Below are 22742 nucleotides of genomic sequence, written 5' to 3'. Positions count from 1 at the left end.
CCAACCTCCCTGTCATGGGCAAGGATGCCTCCCAACTAGATGAGGCAACACATGGGGACAGAACGTGGAATCATGTTATTTTCTTCCAAATATCACTACTCTGAGATCTTCAGAAGACCAAGACAGGCAATATAATCCCTAGGTTTATAGCATGGAATTCGGCAGCTACAAGCTAGAAGAAATGGCACAGAACTGTAAAACAACTGTGTTAAGAACTAAAATGGAAAAGGGTAATTTTGCTTACAACGAATGCCCTGCATTTCCTCTGTCACATCTCCAGCAGTTTTTTGTCCTTATTTGGAGAGATATAGCCATTTCATGTGGTGTAATATATACTCTGAGCACATAGCACTGAATTGTTGGTTCCTAATGGGATCTACGTGAGAAATTTTAATCTTCAAACACTAACTGTAATGGCTTGGCAGCTTATCCTTTGAAGACATCTGTAGCTAACTGCCATATCCAACCACTGTTTCTGTTCTTCTAAGACAGGCATAATGAGTCCCTTGTATAGTATATGAATGTCCTCTCCACCTTGGCATCAGTGACAGCTACTACAGCTGTACCCAGTTCATAAGCAGATCTGTAGGTTGCTTACGTGGCTTTCATATACACCAATGTCAAGATTTAATGGTAAAATCTCTAGTTATTTAGCTCTTAAAGTAATATTTTCAGGGCAGAGGTTGGAGTTGAACGGATCCATGCAGTAGAAAGTCTGTATAGAAAGAACAGCCACTCCCATAAAGCCGGGCCAGGCTCAGCCTTTAAAGCCTTTCTTACACAAGCAGAGCAGTGCAGCTGTCCCTCTTAGCACATTCCTCCTGCTGGCCACAGCCTGGGAGCTATCCCCAGCTTCCCCTGCCACAGGCAAGATCACTCCTAGGACATCTGCTTCCCTGGGGTCTGTCTATGTCTTCAAATTTTCTAAAACCATCCATTACCTAGCGAAGGTTATGGGACATCATAGCAGGTCTTTATTTGCTTTTACTACCTGGTGTATGAAATGCATCAGGATCAGTACAGATGACTCCCCTGGGTTGAAAAATATTCTTTGCAGTGTTGCTTGGGCCATAGATTTCTTGTGCCTTGACAATTCATGGAAGAAGACCATGATGTATCATCATGTTAGGTCTACTTATTACTATGGTTTGAGCGCGGTGCTGACAACAATGACAACATCGAGGTCGCGGGTTCGATTCCCGCTCGGTCCCCATGGGTTGCCAGGTCTAGTCGAGAGGTGGCGTCCCTGCCCACGACAGGGAGGTTGGATTAAATGATCTTTAAGGTCCCTTCCAGCCTAGGCCATTCTATGATTCTATGATTCTATATCATGCGATGGAACGTGCTTTGCTTAGGGTTTGTAGCAGATGCTCTAATAATTTGTCAGAGAGTAAAGGATATGATCTGAATAATATAATTTTCTGTAGTAATTGCATCTAATCTCATCAAAAGAAGAGTCTTTGAAAGCTCTCTCTTTTGGATTGTCATTTTCTTTCTGTGGCTATAATTTCATCTACTGTTGTTACTGTGGATTTTTTTGGACTCGTATCAAGGATAGTCCCACACATTTCTTTGACAAAACCTTTTGAAATGTTCCATTGCTGCATTTTTCATTCATTTCTAACAGCTAAAGTAGATGAAAACATAATTTACTGAATGTATGTGCGACACGCAGAGTACTAATGACTGTTCAATACCAGCTAATAGCAAACTAGCACTGAAAGTCAACGAACCTGGTGATAAGGAAAGTACCTCTATCTGCATGGGGAGAAAGAAGAAAGTGAAAAAATTAAAAGCAATAAATAAATCTGGTACTGTATGCAAACATATTGAATTACCATTTGATCTGAGCAAATAACCTGAAGCAAATAACCTATTGAAATTCAACATTTTTCATTTCATAAATTGCTCATGAGCAGCTGAAAAATACACTTGTCATCATATATTATTCACAAAATATTTTTGCAAGTAATTCTTGACACGTCCTGTAAAGCAGTGGAGCTAAACATACCCATATAAGAAATGTCAGGCCTCTTGTGACTTCACTCAGGGCAGACATTTAAAAAGCATCTTCATAAGATGTTCATAAGAAGATGCTTTTTTCAGATAGTTGAAAATAAATATTTACTGTGATTTCCATCTTGTTTTCCTCTTCTATTCCTGTAGCAGGAGTAGTACCTCACTTACGATGAATTGGCTTAGCTGTAGTGGTTCTAGTTTTGAGTTTCAATAAGTTTCACATGCCCCAAGCACTGCAATATGTATCTTACACTGCTGATCTACTTTGAAGACTAAGAGGTAGGCATCTCTCCCCAGCTGCTGTGTAGGCACCTCCTAAGCTCCGTGGAGAGAGGTAGGCATCTAGCAAGGGTGACTCTGGTGATCCTGATGAAAGTAGGATAAGCCCACTGTAAGGGTTCTTCATCTGACTCGGTCAAGTTTCTCCTAAGTACAGAGTACACGCTTAGACCTGAAAACTGTTCGGCAGGAGTGTTACATGGTGAATTTATTCTTGAATTTGTGAAGGGCAAAGAAATTCTAAGGAAAAGTTAAAATGTTTTTCTAACAGGAGCTGACAGACAGGACTGTGATATGATTTTCATGCAATGCTTTTAGTTTTCTGAGCTGCCAAGGAGACTTTCTCAATCTGAACATGTCTGATTATGCTGATCATGTTTTTGTTCACTGAGTTTCTCAAGCAAATTTCCTGATAAATCCCTGAGAAGTCTTTAGAAAAAAAAAATGAGGTTACATATTAACCCATATATTCTAACCTAAAGGTCAGAAAGCCTTTCAAATATATTGCCTATAACAGGAATTAGTGCCTAAATCTCACTGCTGTACTTTGAAAACATACCCTTAGCAATAGTCTAACTCTCTGCTTCCAACTGCCAATGACTGACCTTAGAAAGAAAGGATCAGAATATTTTTAATCCAGGTATTTATTAGGAACAGAGGAAAATACTATATGGTTGTCCACATTCATTTCACAAGGTTTGCCATCATCATGATGGTCCAATAGTGCAGAGAGAAAGGTAATAGGAATTTTACAGCATGATTAAAATGTTTATGTGTTTTACAGTTCTAGAAGGATTTTGAGGTTAGTATTAATACATATTTGTGGAACTGAGACATGCTGAGAATTTTTAGTTCATTTTTTATTAAGGAGACACTTTCAAATTTAAAATCATTGTATCTTGGCTTGGTTTGGATTTTATTTCCCCTATAAATATGTATGCTTATTCTGAGTCATGAGCAGTCTCTAGTGCCCTGAAATGTCATACCACCTGGCATGTCTGTGTGCTTAGAGATTTCAACAGTGTCTTTCCAGTAATTATATGGAGAACATATTTAGACTTGTAGCTATGAGATTTTTTTTTTTGCTAACGTGCTGTGGTGTTATTTTCCCTACCATCTTCTATGGATGTCTGGTCCTCCAAAGTAGAAGAACTGCTCACTGTCCTGTGAAACTGCTGCCTCAACTACACCAAATGTTCTGCAATGGGAAATTTGGTAATTTATTTCTCATAATTATACTCAGATATCAGTGCTTTGGCAAAGATGTTCTTTGCCTTGGGTCAACTTTGTCAGGAAGAACTAGGTCCATTCTGAAAGACACCATAGTTTCTTGGGACACTGATGCATCAAACAGATTATCAGATATGATAAACACTATTTTCCTGAGTTATTATTTGCAGCTTTTCATTCCCTGGCTAATTCCTGTTAAAAAAATGTTGCTGTTAACTATCTAGAAAAAAATCCTGATTTTAAGCATTAATATGAATTCATCATTTAGATTACATTTCACCAAACATACATATTTCTTGAGATTCAAATGGAGCTGACTCAATACCTCTATTCTAAAATCCAGCTTCACTGGATTTAAGTGTTTCAAGCTGTTTGCTTATACTTGCTCAAAACTAACTCATAACCTCCTCTTCCAAATGTCACCAACATAGGAATGAGAAGATCAGGTAAGAACAGACCAAATGTTTAGTCTATAGCTAAATATATCTTTGTGTACTTTTTTAAACACTTATACAATTATTCGCTATTTTTAGTCGTTCTGACCCTGTTTGTCTTAGAACTTTACAGGGAGTAGACATGGAAGAAAAATATTTTTTTTTGCAAAAGTTACAGCCTACCATTAGTAAAAATCCCACGAAGAATTTTCATCTTAATTGTACTGACATCAGCAATTATAGCTGCTCATCTGAGATTTTATTTGAGCTTGTAAACTTGTCTATCTTTATCCATCATGAGTCTAACCTTTCTTCGGTGTTCTCTGCTTCCTCTGGAATTAAAATACCCTTTTCTCCAGGTGTCACAAATACGACATCGCTCCTCAGACTTTCTACATGCCCTCTCTTTTACCTTTCTAATTCACAGCCAGCTTTTCTGCATATTTGCTTGCTTTTGCTCTTCCATTTCAGCACCCTCACCAGCCCTCAGCGTCTGAGAATCTCTCTGGTGAAAAGCTAGTGGGGGCTGGCAACATTGAGATGAAAGACAAAATTATTTTCAACTCATAAGCTCTGATCATAACCCATAATAAGATTCAGTATTATACTCCACCCTGCCCCATATAATATCCAATAAGATTTATATAAGAATTGCTTATCTAACACGTTATTTAGAAAAAATAAACCCAGGGAATTTAGCACTTGAAAAAATACAGTCACAGAACAGAACTAAGAGAGGGAGACTCATGGGGGGAAAGCTCATTGCTAAGGATTAAACCTATAATATGTCAGCAGTAGATACCAGTACTGTAATTACAGATGATATTAATAAAAGCATTAAGTATTCGAAGTCACAGAGATCTTTCAAGAAATTACTAGTAAACTAAAAAGTAGACCAAGGATTATCTCATTTAATTGTCAAGGTTTGGGTCCTTTTTTTCATAGCCAGTTCCTCACGTGTCTCAGGGAGAGAGAAAGAAATATAATACAATCCTGAAAACTTTTCTGTGTACTTCAGGTACTGGTTGCATGCTGTGGATAAGACAGAATCTTATGTGAGCAGGAAACTTGTCCCAGTTGACAACTACCAACCTAAACAACACGTAGTGTTAGCTTTTATCCTAATATTTTTAAATTCTTCAGATTTGGAGACCTTAGGAGCTCCTGCCCTCTGGAAAAAGCAGCTCACTTGAAAACAGAGTAGACTCTAGTTCAGCAGACTGGAGTCTTTTCAAAGAAATACTGACATAAGCAAGGAGCAAACATTTCTAGTGTTTCACTCTCTCTCTGATGAAGGTAGAGCTTTCCACTTCACAAAGATGTGGGGAGAAGACAGACAGACAAGCATTTCCTTGTCAACTTACACCTTCTGAGTATGAGGGATGGGAAAAAAAGACTCCTTGGAAACTGCAGTTTTTCACCCATGAAGATATGCAACAACTGATTAAATATATTTCCTACCAGTACATCTTTCATTTTCTGATTCACATGCAGAATTCTATGCCAAGGGTGTGAGTTCTCATTAATGCAAGTTTACGCCCTTAAGAAGACATACACACACCTTCCCCAACATGCACACACATAACTATTTCTATTAAATTCTGTAGGATTTCTCACTGCGGATGGCAGAAAACAGTTACCACATAAAATACTTGGAAAAAAAGAAGGCAGCAAATTATTAATCAACCTTTTTTTTATATACAACATACTGCTTTATATAGAAATAGTATATAGCTGTCTGAGACTAATTAGTTCATTCCACTCACAGTGATTTATTTATTAATGTTCCTGATTTGCACACATACAGAACTTGGAGTACACAGAAGAGTTTTACATATATAAAATTGATAAATACATTTAATTTATTGACTTTCAAATGACAAATTTATTTGGTCTAAAAAGTTTATTGGTTCAGAAGAATGAAATATTGATTTTTGTGTGTAATATACGTTTTAGATGTGCACTTGAGTAGAGGCAGCAGAACTGCTTACACTGCTTGGTGGAAGTCTAGAAAGATTTTGAACCTCATATTTATTTTGAGTTTATAGCTAAGTCATAAATGAGTTTGAGCTGAGTCTTCTTTTAAGACAGTCATGTATCTATTGCTTGACATCTCAGTCAAGAGCACTTTTAAGCACATTCACAAAACAGATTGGTCACTGTTAAGCAGTAGATGTTTAGAATAAATACCTGTTACCGTAACTGTAGATTTATTTTTTCATATAATTTCTGCAACTGGCTATTTGGCTTCTTCTGTGTTTTCTGTTGAAGAAAATAGTGTTTACTGAAGAATAATAAAACTACTTTAGAAGTGCTGTGTACTTTATAGACAGGTAAGGTGTTGACCTAAGGCTTGGCCTGATGGTCCTGAAGACAGAGAGTATATTTCCATGGCCTGAAATGTTAATGAGTTAATTCACTTTAGCTCTGGGGCAGAAAAACATGCAAGCACATCACAGGAGTGTATCCCAACCTCAGTAAGGCAGCAGTGCAGTTCACTGACTTGATTTCATTGTGCTGAGTGTCTAGAAGGAGCAAGGAAATGACCCATGTTGACAGTGATTCTTTATCTTTCTGTATAATGTCTATATTAAGATGCTTACTTTGCATAATAAGGTTATGCTTTGAAGGGAAGACTTTCCACCAAAGTGTAGGAAACATTTTGCTGGCATTGCTTGGGGACACAAGTACTCAGACGTCATCTTTCAATAAAATTGGCCTAAATATGTTTCCAGACTCCCTTCCTGTGCTGTTCTCTCTCTCTTTTTTCCTACCCTGTCTCAGTCTCACTCACCCGTAGCTGTGCTGATGTGCTTGATTGTGGGACTAAACAGTAAGGCAGAACATGAGGGAGAAGAGAGGGAGAGGGAGAGGGAGAGGGAAAGGGATCTTACAGGGAGCTTTCAGAGGACAGGGAGGTTTCCCATCCAAGCAGACACTGGGTCAAATAGTGCCTCTAAGAACAACCCCATGAGAACAACCACTTGAGAACCCGTGGAGTGGAGGCAATGTCTGTGTCCTCCTAAGGCTAGATACTGCATGGAGACAGTATTTTCACAGAAGGAAGCCAAAAAAAGCGTCTTGAAGCTAAACTTAGATGTAAGTAGCTACAAATATATTTTTCTTCTTTTATACTGTCTCTAAATATCCACTTTATTGGGCTTTCCATTTTTAAGTTAAATAAAATGTGTACTTGTTTCCTCCAAAATGTCTCTCCATCTGGTAATAAGAGACATTCCAAGTCTGGCTAAACATCTGCATTTCATTCTCAAGGAAGTAACAGTCCTAACTGTAGGTTTGTTCTGAACAGGTAAATTGTGGTACAGGGAACAAAAAAAAAAAGAAGAGAAGTTGAGCTTAGGCTCAACTGTTAAATAGATCTGAGATTGAGCCTTTAAGAACTGATAATTAGTAACAGGAAGGTGTGAAAAACTTCAATTCTTTAGTTATTACATCCTAGTCAAAACAGCATCACTGTTTGCTCAACATCAAAAGGTGAGATCTGATATCAGCTGGAAGCCTACTATAGTGTTCTGGTTTGAGAGCACCAAGATAAAAGTTCTCTGTGGCTGCCTGGACCACACACCACTCATAGTGCCCATGGGGAGGAGAGGATGTGTCAGGTGACCCAAATGGACCAATTACAGTGTTCCTTCCCATGGTGCTCAGCATGTAAGGGCCCATGAGCCCTAGTGCCTTTAGTGCCTGTTGTGCTGGGAAGATTGCTGTTGGCCCCTTGTCAAGCTCTCTCTGTGCTGGTGGTGTTTCCTGCCTCCTGTTTCCACACTGCAAAAGAGCACCTGTAGTTTGGACAGGTTGTCTTCCCCTGCTCCCCACCCTGGGTGGGAGAGGAACAGCTCCATTTCTGTTTATTCGGGGTTTTTTTCTGTGGTTTTTTGACTGTCATTTGTCTGTGCTTGGGTACTCCCATCTGCTGCCAGCGTCCAGCCTGGGACCTTTCTTTTCTGCTTGAGACGTTGTTGTCACCTGGAAGGTGCAAGCCCTGTATTAACATTTTCTCTTGTATCTTTGATCATACTTGTACATATATCTGTATACAGTTTGACATCTTCATTGTTATTGTTAGTATTTATTTTTTTTTTCATTAAACCTGTTCAAGATTTTTTTTCAACCTCAAAGTCTCTCTCCCTGGATCTCCCGCCATCCTCCCTTGGAAAAGTGATGTGGTAATCACAGAGAGCATCTGCCAAAGTTTAGTGGCCAGCCCAGCCTTCAACATACAGTCAACAGTTAATGGTATAGATATTAATTTGCAGGGGATTTCATTCAGACACTTCACAATTTTTACTTAAGTTTGCTCAATTCTGTATTTTTTTTTTTAGTATGAAGCAACTTGATGAAGAATGGAATTACATACATTGTGTTGATTACATCTCTGTTGATTTGCTATGACTTCCATTTTTACAGAGTGGCTGAGTCATACGATATCACTGCATGGTAGACTAATTTTATCCCACAGCCTGCCCAATGTATTTCCAGCTATGCTTAAGAGAATATAACTTAAGAGAATATAACCTCTGTCACCACATACCTCAAAAGAAAGAGTTTTATCTGTTACATATATCCATGCAGACCCTTGTTTTTACATTACTTCAGTCTTTATGCTCACCTGGAGACATGAAACTTCTGAAACTGTCTACTGATGGCTATACTTAGCCTTACAATTACTATTAATACAGCAGCAGTGCGTGGGACCTCCGAAGCTGAGTATCTATAGGACAAAACCCAAAGCCTTGTGTTTGAAAGCTTGTAACATAAATGAAAGGTAGACAGAAAAGGATAAAATATACAAACTGGAAAAATACAAGGTCAGAGGGAATACATAGGTTAAAGAGATACTTATCTTGACTAAGGTGGGTTTTTAAAATGGTTAAAATGTGAATAATATGTTTGTGGATCTTCCTATTAGCTTCTTTACCAAGGGACCTTCTACAAAAGCATTAGGAAACATGTGTTAGAGACATTATTTGGAGAACCTGGTGAGTTTTAAGTGCAATTCTAAATAACCTGATTAGTATATAAAAATATCCGGGAGGATGTTGACCCATTAAAAATGCTTGCAAAAACCACATAGATAGAAATTTTTTTTAAGGAATATTTATTTTCAGTTCCATTTAAACAACCCACTTTTATAACACATACTAAAATCTTTAGGAAACATTCTAAGAAATTTCATGATTATAGCCACAGGGATGAATTAAATGCATTTCAGTTCTGCAGACTAAAATACAGAATATGTTTGCATCATTCTGCATTTTATTATGTTGCTGCCTTTTGGTATGCTTTACATTAAAAATACATGACTGACACTCTTTATAACAGTAAGCCTTTTTTATTGAAAAAAAATATTGCATTAAACTACATTCCCAGGAATTCCTTGAATAACCTAAAAAAAAAGCTGCGTTGCATGTACAATAGTGCAATTCACTTAGCTACTGTATAATATAAAACATTTTTTACAGAGAATACAAAACAAAATTACTAGTTTACATATTATACTAGTCAGAGTGTTATCCAGTTTTAAATATAAACTCAACACTTTTAAAATCAATTTGGTCAAATGGCATTTTTATGCAATTCTGCACAATAAATATACATGTTAAATGTATTCCAGAAGTGCCTCAGCGATCAAAATAAAACAACAACTCAACAAAAAAAAGAAAAAAAAAAGATGGTGTAATTAAGGAAACATTCATCATTGGAATTTTATAGGGTGGGTTACCTGTTTCCTTGGATTATGTATTAGGAATGTACAATCAACTAAAATACATTAATTTAGAGTGCATATATTGCTGTCACCAGGACACTGTAAATCTTTTAAAAAATAAGTCTAAATAAAATCAAAATTATAGCATTGGCTCCCATATGTTAGAATCAATTATGTTTTTAATAATAAAGATACATGTTTAAAAAACAAATATGGCAGCATGTAGATCAAATATATCATTTCAGCTGTGCTGATAATTTTATGATATTTCTCCAAGAAAATCCCTTCTGTGTACTAAGAACTATATTGGACATTCCCTTTGTTGATAGTAAATGATTGCTATTTTGCTGTTGTGTTGTTTCTGTTCCTTCTTAATCTCTTTTTTCCATTAATACATCAAAATCCTAACTCATGTTGTTCCAAGAATTAAATTTAGTCTTTATTGTCTATTCATTTTCCTTAAAAGATCATGCTTGTTTGCATATACAACGATGCGGAGACATCTTATGATTTGGTTCCTTCCTTGAATTCCATTGTACTGTGCATACATTAAGGGAAATATGTATAACTATTTTCCATATATTATCTACATAGTAGGACATTGTTAATTTTCAGCTGGTCAAGTTACTTGCCCTAGGAATTTCTACAATATTAACATTGTCTGTAAGAAGCAGGGATAAAAATGTGTGTGTAAACGCTAAAAAATAGGTTAGCCTGTCATATCTTCTACTACACTTTTTTCTCTTGTTGTTATCTACTTAGGATTCAAATGAGTTCTTATATACAATGAGAACAGCTGTTTTTTCTTGATCAGGAATGGAACTGGGCCCATAAATTTAAAAGTTTGTAGGGCTGGAAATGCACTTTTTGGCTATTAGCCCTGAACTGGTGGTGACGGCTATGCAGCCTCTTCTAGGGCACTGATTGAACTGTACCTTTAAAACATCCAGTTCAGAGTATTTCTGCAGAATCATAGCTAATGTTTTCAAGAGGTCCACTGAGTGAGGGATCTCCATTAGCAAGCACTAATTTTCAGAGATGTTAAGTCATATTCAGTGAAATGTTTGATTCTCAGAAAATAAATTTTCAGAAGTATAGAAATTATATGTGGATTCAGATCTAATTTTGAGAAGATTTTCTGCCAAAAGTGAAAGGAAGATTTCTAAAACCATGGACATATTTAACATCCTTCCCAAAGAAAATGTCTGACTCCCTTAATTCTGAAGCCATAATTTGAATTAAAGAAACTCCCTACAATTAAAATGAGAAGATTAAACCATAAAGATAAGTAACTTCATGAATCAATTTTGTTAACGAAATTAATAAATCAGCTGGGAATCCAACCAAAAAATATTTGAGGATGCTGGATCCACCAACCTTTTTCAATACAAAAATGTTTTGCTTCTGCTTCGTCTCCAGATTTTTTTCAAACAGCTTTTACTTGATATCTAAAATGTTAAGTACCCAAAGAAACTTTAACTTTGAAAATATAGAATAAGCAGTCACAACTTTTTAAGCTCCTTGAGAAGTCTGGCATAATACCAGTTTAAGCTGAAGTAGGTGCTTTTAGAAATTAATTCTATTTTATTGCAGTTGATCAATCTAGTTTGATTAAAACTAAGTTAGAAAATTGGCTAAGTTGTATTTTAAATAACCAAGTTAATTGCAGTTAGATCTCTCAGTTTCTTCAGATAGCTGAATATAATGGGATTAAATTTTCCAAAAGTTTTTTTAATGTGTTTTATACTGATTCTGAAAGATACATTACTAATTGTGCACTACATTATTGCAAATTAATTGAAATTATTTCAAGTCTTTCTAATCCAAGCAAACAGGTACTGTCAAACACTTCACTGCCCAATTGTATTAGGAAACATGCCTGCAGTCTAACCATGATTATGAACTTAATTTCATGCTAAATATCCCTTGTTTAGCCAGAAATATTATTAAAATAGTCAAAATTCAAAGGGATGCTGAAGCCCTCACCTGTTTCAGATACAGTTTCAACCAGGCATAACTCTGGAGGTTGGCTACATGCAGTTAGACATTGCAGATTCAGAACTTCAATTTGTATGTTAAGAGATTGGGAAGCCGTGCGAGAATCTTGATGTATTTGTTTAGATTCAATATACCTTGAAATGCTGAGAACCGTAGCATGATTTTCTGTAAGACTTCACCTGGAGAGCCAGTTTCCACTTTTGCATTTTTATGACTATTAGCAAGTTTTTATAGAACTGGCCAATTGTTTATATTTTATGTGAAAGGGATGAAACATATTTACATATACTTTGGGCAATATTCTCCCTCATGCCAGACCTCTCTTTGATAGGAAAGAAGTGTTGTGGTCCTGGCCAAGGTTCTGAAGTTCAAAGCCAGCACCAACTGCTTGGCAGCTCTGGGCTGCTGCAGCCCAGCCCTTACAGAGCCTATGCTACAGCCACAGGCAGGCAATGCCAAAGAATTTGGCTTCACCTCCTTCTTTCTCTTGCCTTTTTGGATGCTTGGCTCAGGGAGAAAATCAGCAGCCTGCTTGTGCCAGCACAGAGACCCCCTACACTAAGGGCATTTTTCCTTATGTACCTGTCAGTCTGCAGTCCCTGTACACCGTCCAAACAACACATTCCAAGGGTGAAATCACTAAAATGTCTTTGAGATGATGTCGTGACCCTTTTCTTCCACTGTTAACTCACCAGCCCTCACTCTGAGGTTCCCTAATTTATTTTGGACAGGAGACAGAACCAAAGGCTTGTGGTCCCAGATACCTTCTTTTTTTTTGCTTAGTCTGAAATACCAAGTACTATGCCTTTGCATATACACACTCAGAAAAACAAACTTTTGAGGTGTGTCATGATTGCTCTACCTTAACTTGCATTACTTTAAATCACTCAACAGTGCTGATATTCTTGGTCCCACTGCGTCTGGGTGCTGTGGTACCATTCCTACTGACAGTCACAGACTTCAGGCTGTTCTTTCCAAATCATCTGTAGAATGACACTAGCTGGACCCCATCTTCCTTATGATAGTATAATAAAAGGCTTTAAAGCAGCCTTTATTCATTGATAAAGGAACAAAAGCAACATTCAGATGCTGTCAGCCAGAACGTGGACTTTGAAATATATGCCAATGTGCTCTCAGCAAAACGGTAGATTTTCCCTCAGACATGAGATTGAACACTAAATTTATTTCATTCAAATTTGGGTGTGGAGCCATGGTGTAATCATTTGGGCTAGTTTAAATAGCTAGAAACACTGAAAAGTTCTTTTATCGTAGGTAACTGTTGGGTCTGGTTAGAGCAAGAATGTTGATGGGGCTCTTGCCCTTGGAATAGTGGGTGAACTAAGGGATTTGGATGGATAGCAGAAGATGTGGCTGCATTCCGGTGTGATGTAAATAAGGCTGGGATATATGCAGTGTGTGGCAGGACAGGGAAGGTCAGTGGGGAAGGCTGGAAGGGGGTGGTGGAGACCAAGTGCAGTGGGTGTCCTGTCAGGAAAGCAGGGTGGATGGGAACGAGGGCTGGTGCTAATGGGGACAGTGATATGGGAGCGAAATGTGCCTGAGAGAGAGGATGGAGATGTGCCAGGGAGAGGTGACTGCCGTGGGGATGGAGAGATGCTGAGACAGCAAAGCGTTGCAGCAGTGTGTGGTGGATGGTGGTGACAGTAGTGTGCTGCTGAGCAGGGAGGGCAGGAACTGCTGGTGTTGCAGAGAAGGCAGCTGGTCCTGGGGCAGGCAAAACTTTCAGGTGTTTTGCCAGAAGTTGTTTCTGCATATGCTGTTGGGCTTGCAGCTGCAGCAACCTGTATTTGTCTACCTCCTCTGGTGAAAATGTGATAGGCTGCTGCATTAACAGAGGGGAGGTGGATTTATTGTACACTTCTAGGTCTTTTACCGCATCATCACACTTCTGTGTAGCATTGTCACAAAGAGAGTCTGAACTGCTTTCTGCCTGGTTCAAGTCCATGTTTACGTCATGTAGTTCTTCTTTGGTCTCTGTTGAATTAGCAACAACCAAATATCTGTTAGAGGGAAAAGCACCAGGGAAATCATTTGGTACCGGGTCACAGCTTTGTATAAAGGGTTGCACTTCACTAATGAAGAGATTGGACTGTTCCTTTATTGCTGTGTTCCTTTTTATGTTTGGGCTCTGATAGCCTGCTCCTATTTGAATGATGTCTTTAAAAAGACGATGATCATAATCAGTGCCTGTTGAAAGAGCAACATTAGTTATCTCTGATGCTTCAAAGTTATTTTTCTTCACACTAGTTTCCGATGAGCTGATTTCATTATGCCCCGTGTTATTATTACCTATGCTTAACAGTTTCTCTGGCAAAGGTAACATTGCAATGTCATCTACCGATGATGATAAGTGAAGAGCAAAGTGACTTTGCGAATGATCCTTCAATTTTACCTCACAGATGCTGGAAAATCTCTCTGAATTGTGCATTTGTTCCTGGGATTTCTTTGACTGCACTCTTTCTAAAAGTAACTTGGCTGTCAGTGACTTTCTTTTTCCATGTATGTCTTTTTCCAGGGTTTCCGAAGAGTAGGTGGCAAAGTTTTTTGACTGAGCATTCACGTTCAGAGAGTTGTAATGTGCAGTTTCAGCTTTTCCTGGATCAGTGTTAGAACCTGTTTCTGTGTCCTTTGTTTTGTTGTCACAGTTGTCAGCCTCTTTGGAGAAGGATCCTAAACTGCTGTCTCTTGATATTCTGCTACTAGAGGATCTTTCACTGCTTCTTGAATCTCTGGTGGAACAACTTTTGGAGCTATGGTAGCTTCTGTTTCTGCTATGCACTTTCCCAAAATGCCAGTGTCTACATCTGCTGTGTATAGACCCGTCTCGGTGTTGTAGATCTTTATGTCTTGAACATCTTTGATATCTAATTGTGCCCCTATGTGTACAGTTTCTAGTTCTGTGAGTTCTACTATGACAAAGATAATCCTCATCTGTATCATCAGAAGTGAAAATACACTTGTGCTTTCTGTGTTTACATTTGTGCCTTTCAGCTGTCTTGCCTTTTCTTTTACAACAAAAAAGCAAATGGTTTCTGCTGTGATTGTTTGATGTGGGACTCATGTAGCTCATGTAGCTGCTCGTACCGCTAACTGAAGTGTCAGAATAGCTGGAATGTCTGTCAGAAGAGGACTTTTGAGGAGATGGGAATCTCCAGCATCTTGTGTAACTTCCACATTCTTCATCTTCTGAATACCTGCTGTTTGAACTGGATTTACAACTAATGGAACTTCTGCTAGAGTCTTTTACACTGTCACTTATGTCACTGCTGCAGCTGGCCACATCTTGAACAGATCTGCAGTCATTTTGGTTTTCGCGTTTTTCCTCTGAATAAATTAAATTACATTTGGCAGCTTTAGACTTTTTAATTCTGGACATAAAAGCAGAAAAGGAAATGCTTTCACTTCTAATGTTCTGTTTTTTTCTTTCACAGTTATGCAAACGATGCTTTAAAGGTCTTTTCAGTGTTGTTGCATGAAGACTTTTTTCTGTCACATAATCCTTTTGTGAGACATCAAGGTAAGCAGGCACTTTGGGTATATTTTCATTCAAACACTCTGCAATGCATTTTTGACCACTTTCACTAATTTCTCTCCCTATGTCTGACTCAGCTTTTTGTTTGGCCTTTCTTGGATTTAGGGAACTTTTCATCTTCTTTGGTTTCAACAACTGATTATCATGTTCATTTGTCATTTGCTTGTGTTTTATTAAACCTGAGGCTTCATTTTCATCTGCAGTCTTATTTATACAGTGCTCTTTACAGCTTGCTTTATTTGTTTCATGTTGTTTACCATCTCTGTGATTTAAAGAGAGTCTGAAGTCAAAATACAATGGATTACAGCCATATGAAATACAGGGCTCAGTTTTTGTAAACAAAAGCAATTCTGTGGGCCACTGCAGAGCAGTGGTGCCGTCTTTGCTCACTACATGGAGAAAAGGCAATACCTGGGGGTTAACTTCTTTAACTGTGGTTTCCCTTGGAAGTGTTTCCATATTCCCATTTGCAGTCTCTGAATTCTCCAAAGATCCTTCTCTTTTTACCACCCCAGGACTGTCATTAATGTTGCTTGCATATGCCAGCTCAGGTGCTGGCTGTTGTGGGAGCTCAGGTAAGTGGTCAGGCAGGTGAGCATTGCTGTGCTTGTAGGTGTTCGGCTGTTTACAAAAACTGCTACCTTGGCATGATGGTGAAATGGCAGTTTCTAACAATTGCTCAGACTCATTCAATTTGCTCCCTTGCTCTGTTTCTCTAAGTGAACCAGAAAAATCCAAATTTGAAAGCTGTACTTTGACTTTGGAAAATGGAGGGTGAGCACTGACTTTTTCTTCTAATTCTCTATCATTAATTCTATCATTTTCCTTTAGCATTTTAGGTTTTGCAGTCATGTGACTTGATGCACTGTTATCCAAATCCATTTGGTCGTGTGTTAGAGATGGCCCTTTATCCAAGCTTCTTTTCAGATCTTCCTCTAAATATGTGCCAGAACGACAGCCCTCAAGAGCTGGCTTTGTTTTCTGGTTGGGGGATTCACTACAATCATTTCCTTCTTCAGAGTTCTCACTGAAGACAGATGCTGAGGATTCAAGCTTCAAAGGGACTTTTTTAGAGAATGAGAAAGATACTCCTGCCCTTTGAGAAATGTTGGTGACATCTGGGAACACTTGTGAGACTTGATTTCCAAGTGCATGGGGTCTTTCATTAGCAGACTGGTGCCTGCTTATGATAAGCTGCTGTTTCTCTAGCATGTGGCTGGAGAAACCTTGTCCTTCACTCATAGTCATTCTTTGAGGACTGGCTGTGAACTTGCCGCCCTTGTACAGGAAAATACCATCTGCTTTTCCATGCTGCTTTTCTGTGACTAATCTGGGGGCTTTAAGCAATGGTCCACTCCCCATGATGCTGTAAAGTAATAAATAAAAAAGAAAAACCAAAGCTTTATTAAGTAACCAAACAGAACTCACATTTGACAATGCCTATCTGGTAAAGAAGGGTGTCATGCATGCTCTTATAAAGGAGAACTAAGTTTCTAAAGGGTAATGTGTAGTCTAGCCCTGAGCATGGGCTTCTGTATGGGCAAGATAGTCTTTACACACAGGAAATTATATGATTTGAAATCAGCACATGAATGCTCTTTTGCAGAATTATGCCTATGTATATGCAGAATTAACAATATTGTCTTTACTTTGACTTTCTGTGAAGGAGAATCTGGTCTGTGGCAAGTCTTGGTTTTCTGAGAGATCATTGCAAAGGAAATTGTGCCTTTTTCAAAATGAGACAGTTCCACCTGGAGCATCTACAGAACGAAAATCAATATGAGAAAAGACAGCATTCTGCTTGCTTGAGGGGTGCGGATGTACGAATTTTTAAGAGTAGACTTTTATTTTATCTTTATATTGTTCCACAATAAATGACTTTGTGAAATATTCAAAGAGTTGTTAATGCTAAAACTATCACCAAACGTTGGTGGGGTAAAGGACACAGAGTGGATTTCCATCAATATTAAACAGCAACTTCAGTGCTTCATTGTCATCTGCCATCTGACTTAGCTATACTTGCTCTTTCTGTATTCTACTTTCATTAATTACATTTTCTCTCTTCCTAAAACCTCTCAGATTTTAAATTTGTGCTTTGGTTTTCTTGTACTTAAAAATAAATAAAAAATCAACCTATTCTAAGAATGTCCTAACAAATACAGTAAATCATGAACGACTGTTGCCATTTTCCATTAAAGACGAGACAAATATAGTCACTATACAAATGTTATTCCATTATTTTAAATATGCATTTCATTAGACAATTTATCTATATTTGTTGTCAATGCAGTACTACAATACACTTACATGAAAAAAATTGTGAAGCAGCTTCCATAAAGATTTTGATTAAAACTTAGAAAATACTTTAATTAAATGACAGATCTGCATGACAGCTATCTATAAGTAGGTTAGCATTTTTTATAAATGCTATAAAAATGCATTGATCTTCAGCAGTGAGAACAATATAAAGACTCTGGTGTAGGGTCAACTCAGAATGTGAGAATACGTATGCATTTCTGAGAATACATTTGCATTTGCCACCAGTCTGACATCAGGAGACACAAATTCACCCCTATTTGTACATCAGGAAGAAATTATCTCTTGGAGGAAGCATGTAAAGGATCCTTTTCAAAGTCTTGGAATAGCAAAATAAAGCCGCACTTTCTGATTTTCTGTGCAAAAGATTAACAGTAATTTTGTTGTCAAATTGCATTAGCTTGTTGTTGTTCCTTGGAACCTGAAACATGGTACTTAGTGATAATAACAACTGTGAGTGTGTGTGTGCAGGCTTTTGCTCGGAGAGGCTGACTTTCTGTCTCACCTGAGCAACCAGGAGTGCTATCCCTGTGCCAAGACCACAGCCCTTAGCCACTCCTGAACCTATTAGTTTTTACAGACAGTAACAGCAAGCACTGTCTTTCCAGGTCTTTGTAAAGGATTAGGGACTCTTTGGCTCTTTCTGAAAAGGAATGTGCTTTTCCCTCTCCCGGTCTCACTGTGACTTTCCTATTATCACTGACCTTATCAGTCTATCTGAGACTACAACTTCAGGTGCGTGGGCAGAAAGGCATCTTCCCACAGGCAGTTACATTTCTTGCAGCAGATTTTTATGAAAATGGAGTTGTAACCATAAAAGTGATACATTAGCACTAAACAGTTATATTTCAGCAGATTACTCAAAAGCAATTACATAGGCCAAAATGAGTGTATAATAAACTTTAAATGTTATTATTTCCAGAGTACAGCAAGCTTGATATTAATTTAAAAGTCTTCCAGTTTAATTATCTACTTAATTCATTACAGTCATATATTAACATAAACAATTGGACTGGTGTCAACCTATTCTACCGAAGCACTCATTGGCGTTAAACAAAGGAGATTTCTCAAATATAAAGGTTTATTTTATATAAAGTGCAAACTTTGTGCTGTATTTTAGTATTTATCAACAGACCTAACAGTATTCATAGAATCATAGAATGGCCTAGGCTGGAAGGGACCTTAGAGATCATCTAATCCAACCTCCCCCTCATGGGCAGGGACACCTCTCAACTAGATCAGGCTACTCAAGGCTCCGTCCAACTTGGCCTTGAACACCTCCAGGGAGGGGGCAGTCACAACGTCTCTGGGCAATTTATTCCACAGTCTTGCCACCCTCGTACTGAAGAATTTCTTCCTAAGGTCCAGTCTAAATCTATTCTTCTTCAACTTAAACCCATTTCCCCTTGTCCTATCAGTGATTAGATAAACTTCCCGCTCGGTCCCCATGTGTTGCCTGGTCTAGTCGAGAGGTGGAGTCCCTGCCCATGACAGGGAGGTTGGATTAAATGATCTCGAAGGTCCCTTCCAGCCTGTGCCATTCTACGATTCTATGATTCTTCTATGATTAACTCAGTTAATTACTTGGTTTTCATTCACATAGTGATATTTCCATTACTCTAGAGAGAAACTATGAGATTAATCTCAGTATAATAAAAGTAGTGAAAATGATTCACAGAGTAAGTACAGAAAAGGTGTTCTTTTCTCTCCTGTTCGCTTATAATCAAATGACTAGACAGTTATACTAATCTGTTTAGGTCAGTTTAAGCAAGGTAAAATGGTAATATTATAAAAAACATCTTCAAGCCACTTGGTTCTGAAGAGATTAACTAGCAACAGAAGAGTAAAGCACAAACCTTCAAATAGCAAGTGATTAATTCAGGGGTTTTCAATTTTATGGTTTGCAGAACAGGAGCCTTTGGAGTTGGGGACCGCCGAAAACAGGTTGCAGTATACACAATCACTGTACATTATGAAGTGTAGGAGTAAAAATATGGAGATTTCTTCTGTGACTAAGGAAAGAGGGCATTAAAACATAATATAAATTTTAAATACTTGCCATTCTGACTGTTTCCGTAACTCTGCAAGCTGGTGGAGCCTCTTGAGTGCTTTTTCCTGTTTCTTCTGATCTTTCCATGACTTTGAAGCCACATTTCGAGCAAATTCCCTTTGTTTTAAATCTTTCAATCTCTGTATCAAAAGAACAAAAAGAAAAGAGATTAAATATGTACACAGCAGGCGCATTTCCTCTTAATTTACTTGCTTTTGGTGAAGTTAGTATGTAAATGGTGAGCAAAAATATACTTAAAATTCTATCAACCTAAGAAGATATTGAAAATGCTGGTTTTGCCTAACAAAACAGCATGATCTGGCCATTGGTACTTAGCTGATATATACCTACATATGAATGATAGCTTTCTAGTTTATTATGAATCCATAAATCTTCTGTTGTGTACAAATACATACACAAACTAGACTCCATTTAATGTCATCAAAATTTTTGTGTTTAATTTAATCAGAGTTTAATCCATAGGTATGTACCAGAATAAAGCTGATCTCATGTGTGTAATATATTTTATAAATCTCTATACTTGCACATGTATGCATGGATGTATATTTGCTTCTGTACTGGTTTTGTACCTTCTAAGGCCACACTATTTTTTGCAAAGGAGAGAACCACTGTCTGAAATATTTGATCAGAAAAGTCTTTTATTATTATTCTCACAACTCTTTGGTCTCCTCGAACATCTATAAATCAGGTAATTCATGTGAGAGAGAGCAAAATTCTCTGCCTTTATTGCATTTTTTATTACCTGGTTTTGCACTGCTGATAGTATAAGGAAAAGTGAAGGAGAAAATGACTCAAAGCAAAAGAGTCCAAAAAATTTTCTGCAAAAGAGGCTGTCTTGCCTTTGAGGTCACTGTGCTCTCTACGACTCATCAGGTCATATCCACCCTTACAGGTTCCCAATTCAGGTCCATGTTTCTACACTCCATAGCAGAATGCCTTTCTCCCTTCACCACTTCTCCCGTGCCCTGGTATCTGGCGAAGGCAGGTTTACAAGCCAGAAGGGAGTGCTGGTGCATTCAGCCAGATGCCTAAACTGGCAACCTTGAGGACCAGGCATGAGAACTAAACTACAACATCCAATTGCGCCTTGGTCTGGAGGTGGTCCTGTGTTCTTCTGTGAAATTCAGAACTATAGTATCAGCTTGAGGAAATGCTAAGTTTTCCATGGATCCCAGAGAACTGCTTTTTTGAGCTAGACTTCAGGAAAGTCAAAACTGTTTTTAAACTGCTGCTCAGCTGCCGGCATCTATGCCTACTCGCTTGTCACCAGCACCTAAAGATCAGCATCCTAATCACTGCCACCATCTCATGTTGTTGTTTCCCTATAGCATGGCCAAAACTGCAACATAGCCTGGAGGCTGACCCAGCATTGTGACAGCAGCTATTGCTCTCTTCAGCTCAGCTATGTGCAGCAGTCTAGCCCTGGCACAGAGCTCTGTGCAGGCCAACCGGCATCTGCATTTGAGAAACAAGGCTAAAGGCAGAGAGTCCTCAACTTCTAAGTGTCAAAAGAATGATGAATGCATGAGAGAGAACTGCTTTCTGGATATAGGTCTGACTTTTCTTAGTATATGAAGACAAAGTGAAAAAGTGAAACCCACTGTGTGGTTATTTTATACAGTCTAAAGATATTACAGCTTCTTTTTTCTCCAACTAAAATTAAGCCATCCAGTGAGTGACGATGACATAATAGAACAGAGAGACATAGAGAAAGCCTTGGTAGAAACAGGTCATACAGGGCCTATGACTGCATTCTGTGCAGAGTGCTGGAGAGCTGTAGTGGGTATTCATCACCACTGTCACATCAGCTGTCCTTCAGGTATGGGATTTTTTGAAAAGCCAGTTAAGATGTACAAGAGAAAAATAAATATATGCTGATAGACTAAGAGTAGAATTTTCTTGATTGCTCTCAGCCTTCTGGACCCCAAGACATGTGCCTCAGAGCACTGATCTGGAGGCAGGGAGAGCTGGGCTGCCCAGCAATCAGCTACACAGGGAGCTTAAGAGCAGGCTCTCAACCATCCTGATATCTGCACAGGTGAACTCCCTTAGATGAGGATGAGAAGGCCAGAAAGGTAGTTGCTCAGGCAACTGGTGCATCATCAGCTAGTGAGAACCATCCTGCTGCCTGGTACCTGTTGGAAGTTTAACCATATTCATTAGAAATACAGTCTGTAAAATCTGTATGTTTCTCTGAAAAGTTTCTAACAGTTTCAACATCTAGTACTTCACTGAGACAAGGCAACAGCAAAGTGCTCTTTACAGCTCTTAGGCTTCAGTTCCTTGGAAATAAATGGTTGCTCCACCACATTTCTAGCTTTTTCCTGCCCTTTACATGCCCTCCCTCACTGTTCACTTGCCCCTTACCAGGCCAGTCATAGAGGGCTCCATTCCTCAACCTCATTTCCTGCAATTTACAGTAAAATGGATGAATACATAGAAAGTTTTTTAAATAATATGTTACAGTCTAAGCTGTAAAAGAAATCAGAGTATCTTCCCAGAACGAATCCCCACTTTCTGTCACCTAAGTAGTCTCTCTACAAGAATGTAGAGATATTTAAGCAGTAAAGAGCCTATCGTCCATAGAAAAACAGAGGTAGTCTTGAGTCTTATTAACATCTTCAGTGTGAAGAAAGGGCAAAGAAACATATTTGAGGAATGTCCTTTAGTGCTGCTTGCTGTGTTTTAGCTGTCACCATGAGCTGTTCGGTATCACACATAAAGCATTCATGAGGAAAAACAGAAACAGTTTCTACCTGTCAAGGAAAGAAAGAACATGTGAAAGCTAGTGCTGTGGAGCACAAGTACTGCGAGGCAATATCATTCCACTTCTTTGACAGTTAGGATGATAATCAACAAAGCAAATGGACTAACACTAAGAACAGAAGTTCTAGCAGTATTTTTTTGCTCTCTAATGGCATGCAGCATGTGTCAAGGAAGTAGAGAAAAGAATAAAAAAAACATAGGTAAGCACAGTGGAGGACTCATCAACCAGAGATGAAACCCAAGAAATCAAAAGCATCTACAGTCGGAGCAGAGAAAGGTCTCTCCCTGCACACCCCCTCATCAAAACAAAAAAAAAAAAACCAAAACAAAAAAAAAACCCTACACTGC

General features: G+C 38.3%; 1 protein-coding gene across 1 annotated transcript in view; it reads right to left on the bottom strand.

Moving 5' to 3' along the window:
* Positions 1–12916: 12916 nt before the first annotated feature.
* Positions 12917–22742, bottom strand: part of ZNF804B (zinc finger protein 804B) — a gene marked incomplete at its 5' end in the record, with an annotated part of 30223 nt that continues 20397 nt past the window's right edge. The window contains 2 exons of the mRNA XM_009864880.1: positions 12917–16607; positions 19617–19747. Coding sequence (XP_009863182.1) covers positions 12917–16607; positions 19617–19747 — 3822 coding nt within the window. The remainder of the gene's footprint in view (positions 16608–19616; positions 19748–22742) is intronic.

The sequence above is a fragment of the Apaloderma vittatum genome, unplaced genomic scaffold (genome assembly GCF_000703405.1).
Source record: "Apaloderma vittatum isolate BGI_N311 unplaced genomic scaffold, ASM70340v1 scaffold5072, whole genome shotgun sequence".
In the NCBI taxonomy this organism is placed as follows: domain Eukaryota; kingdom Metazoa; phylum Chordata; class Aves; order Trogoniformes; family Trogonidae; genus Apaloderma; species Apaloderma vittatum.
This window is presented reverse-complemented; position numbering and strand designations above follow the sequence as displayed.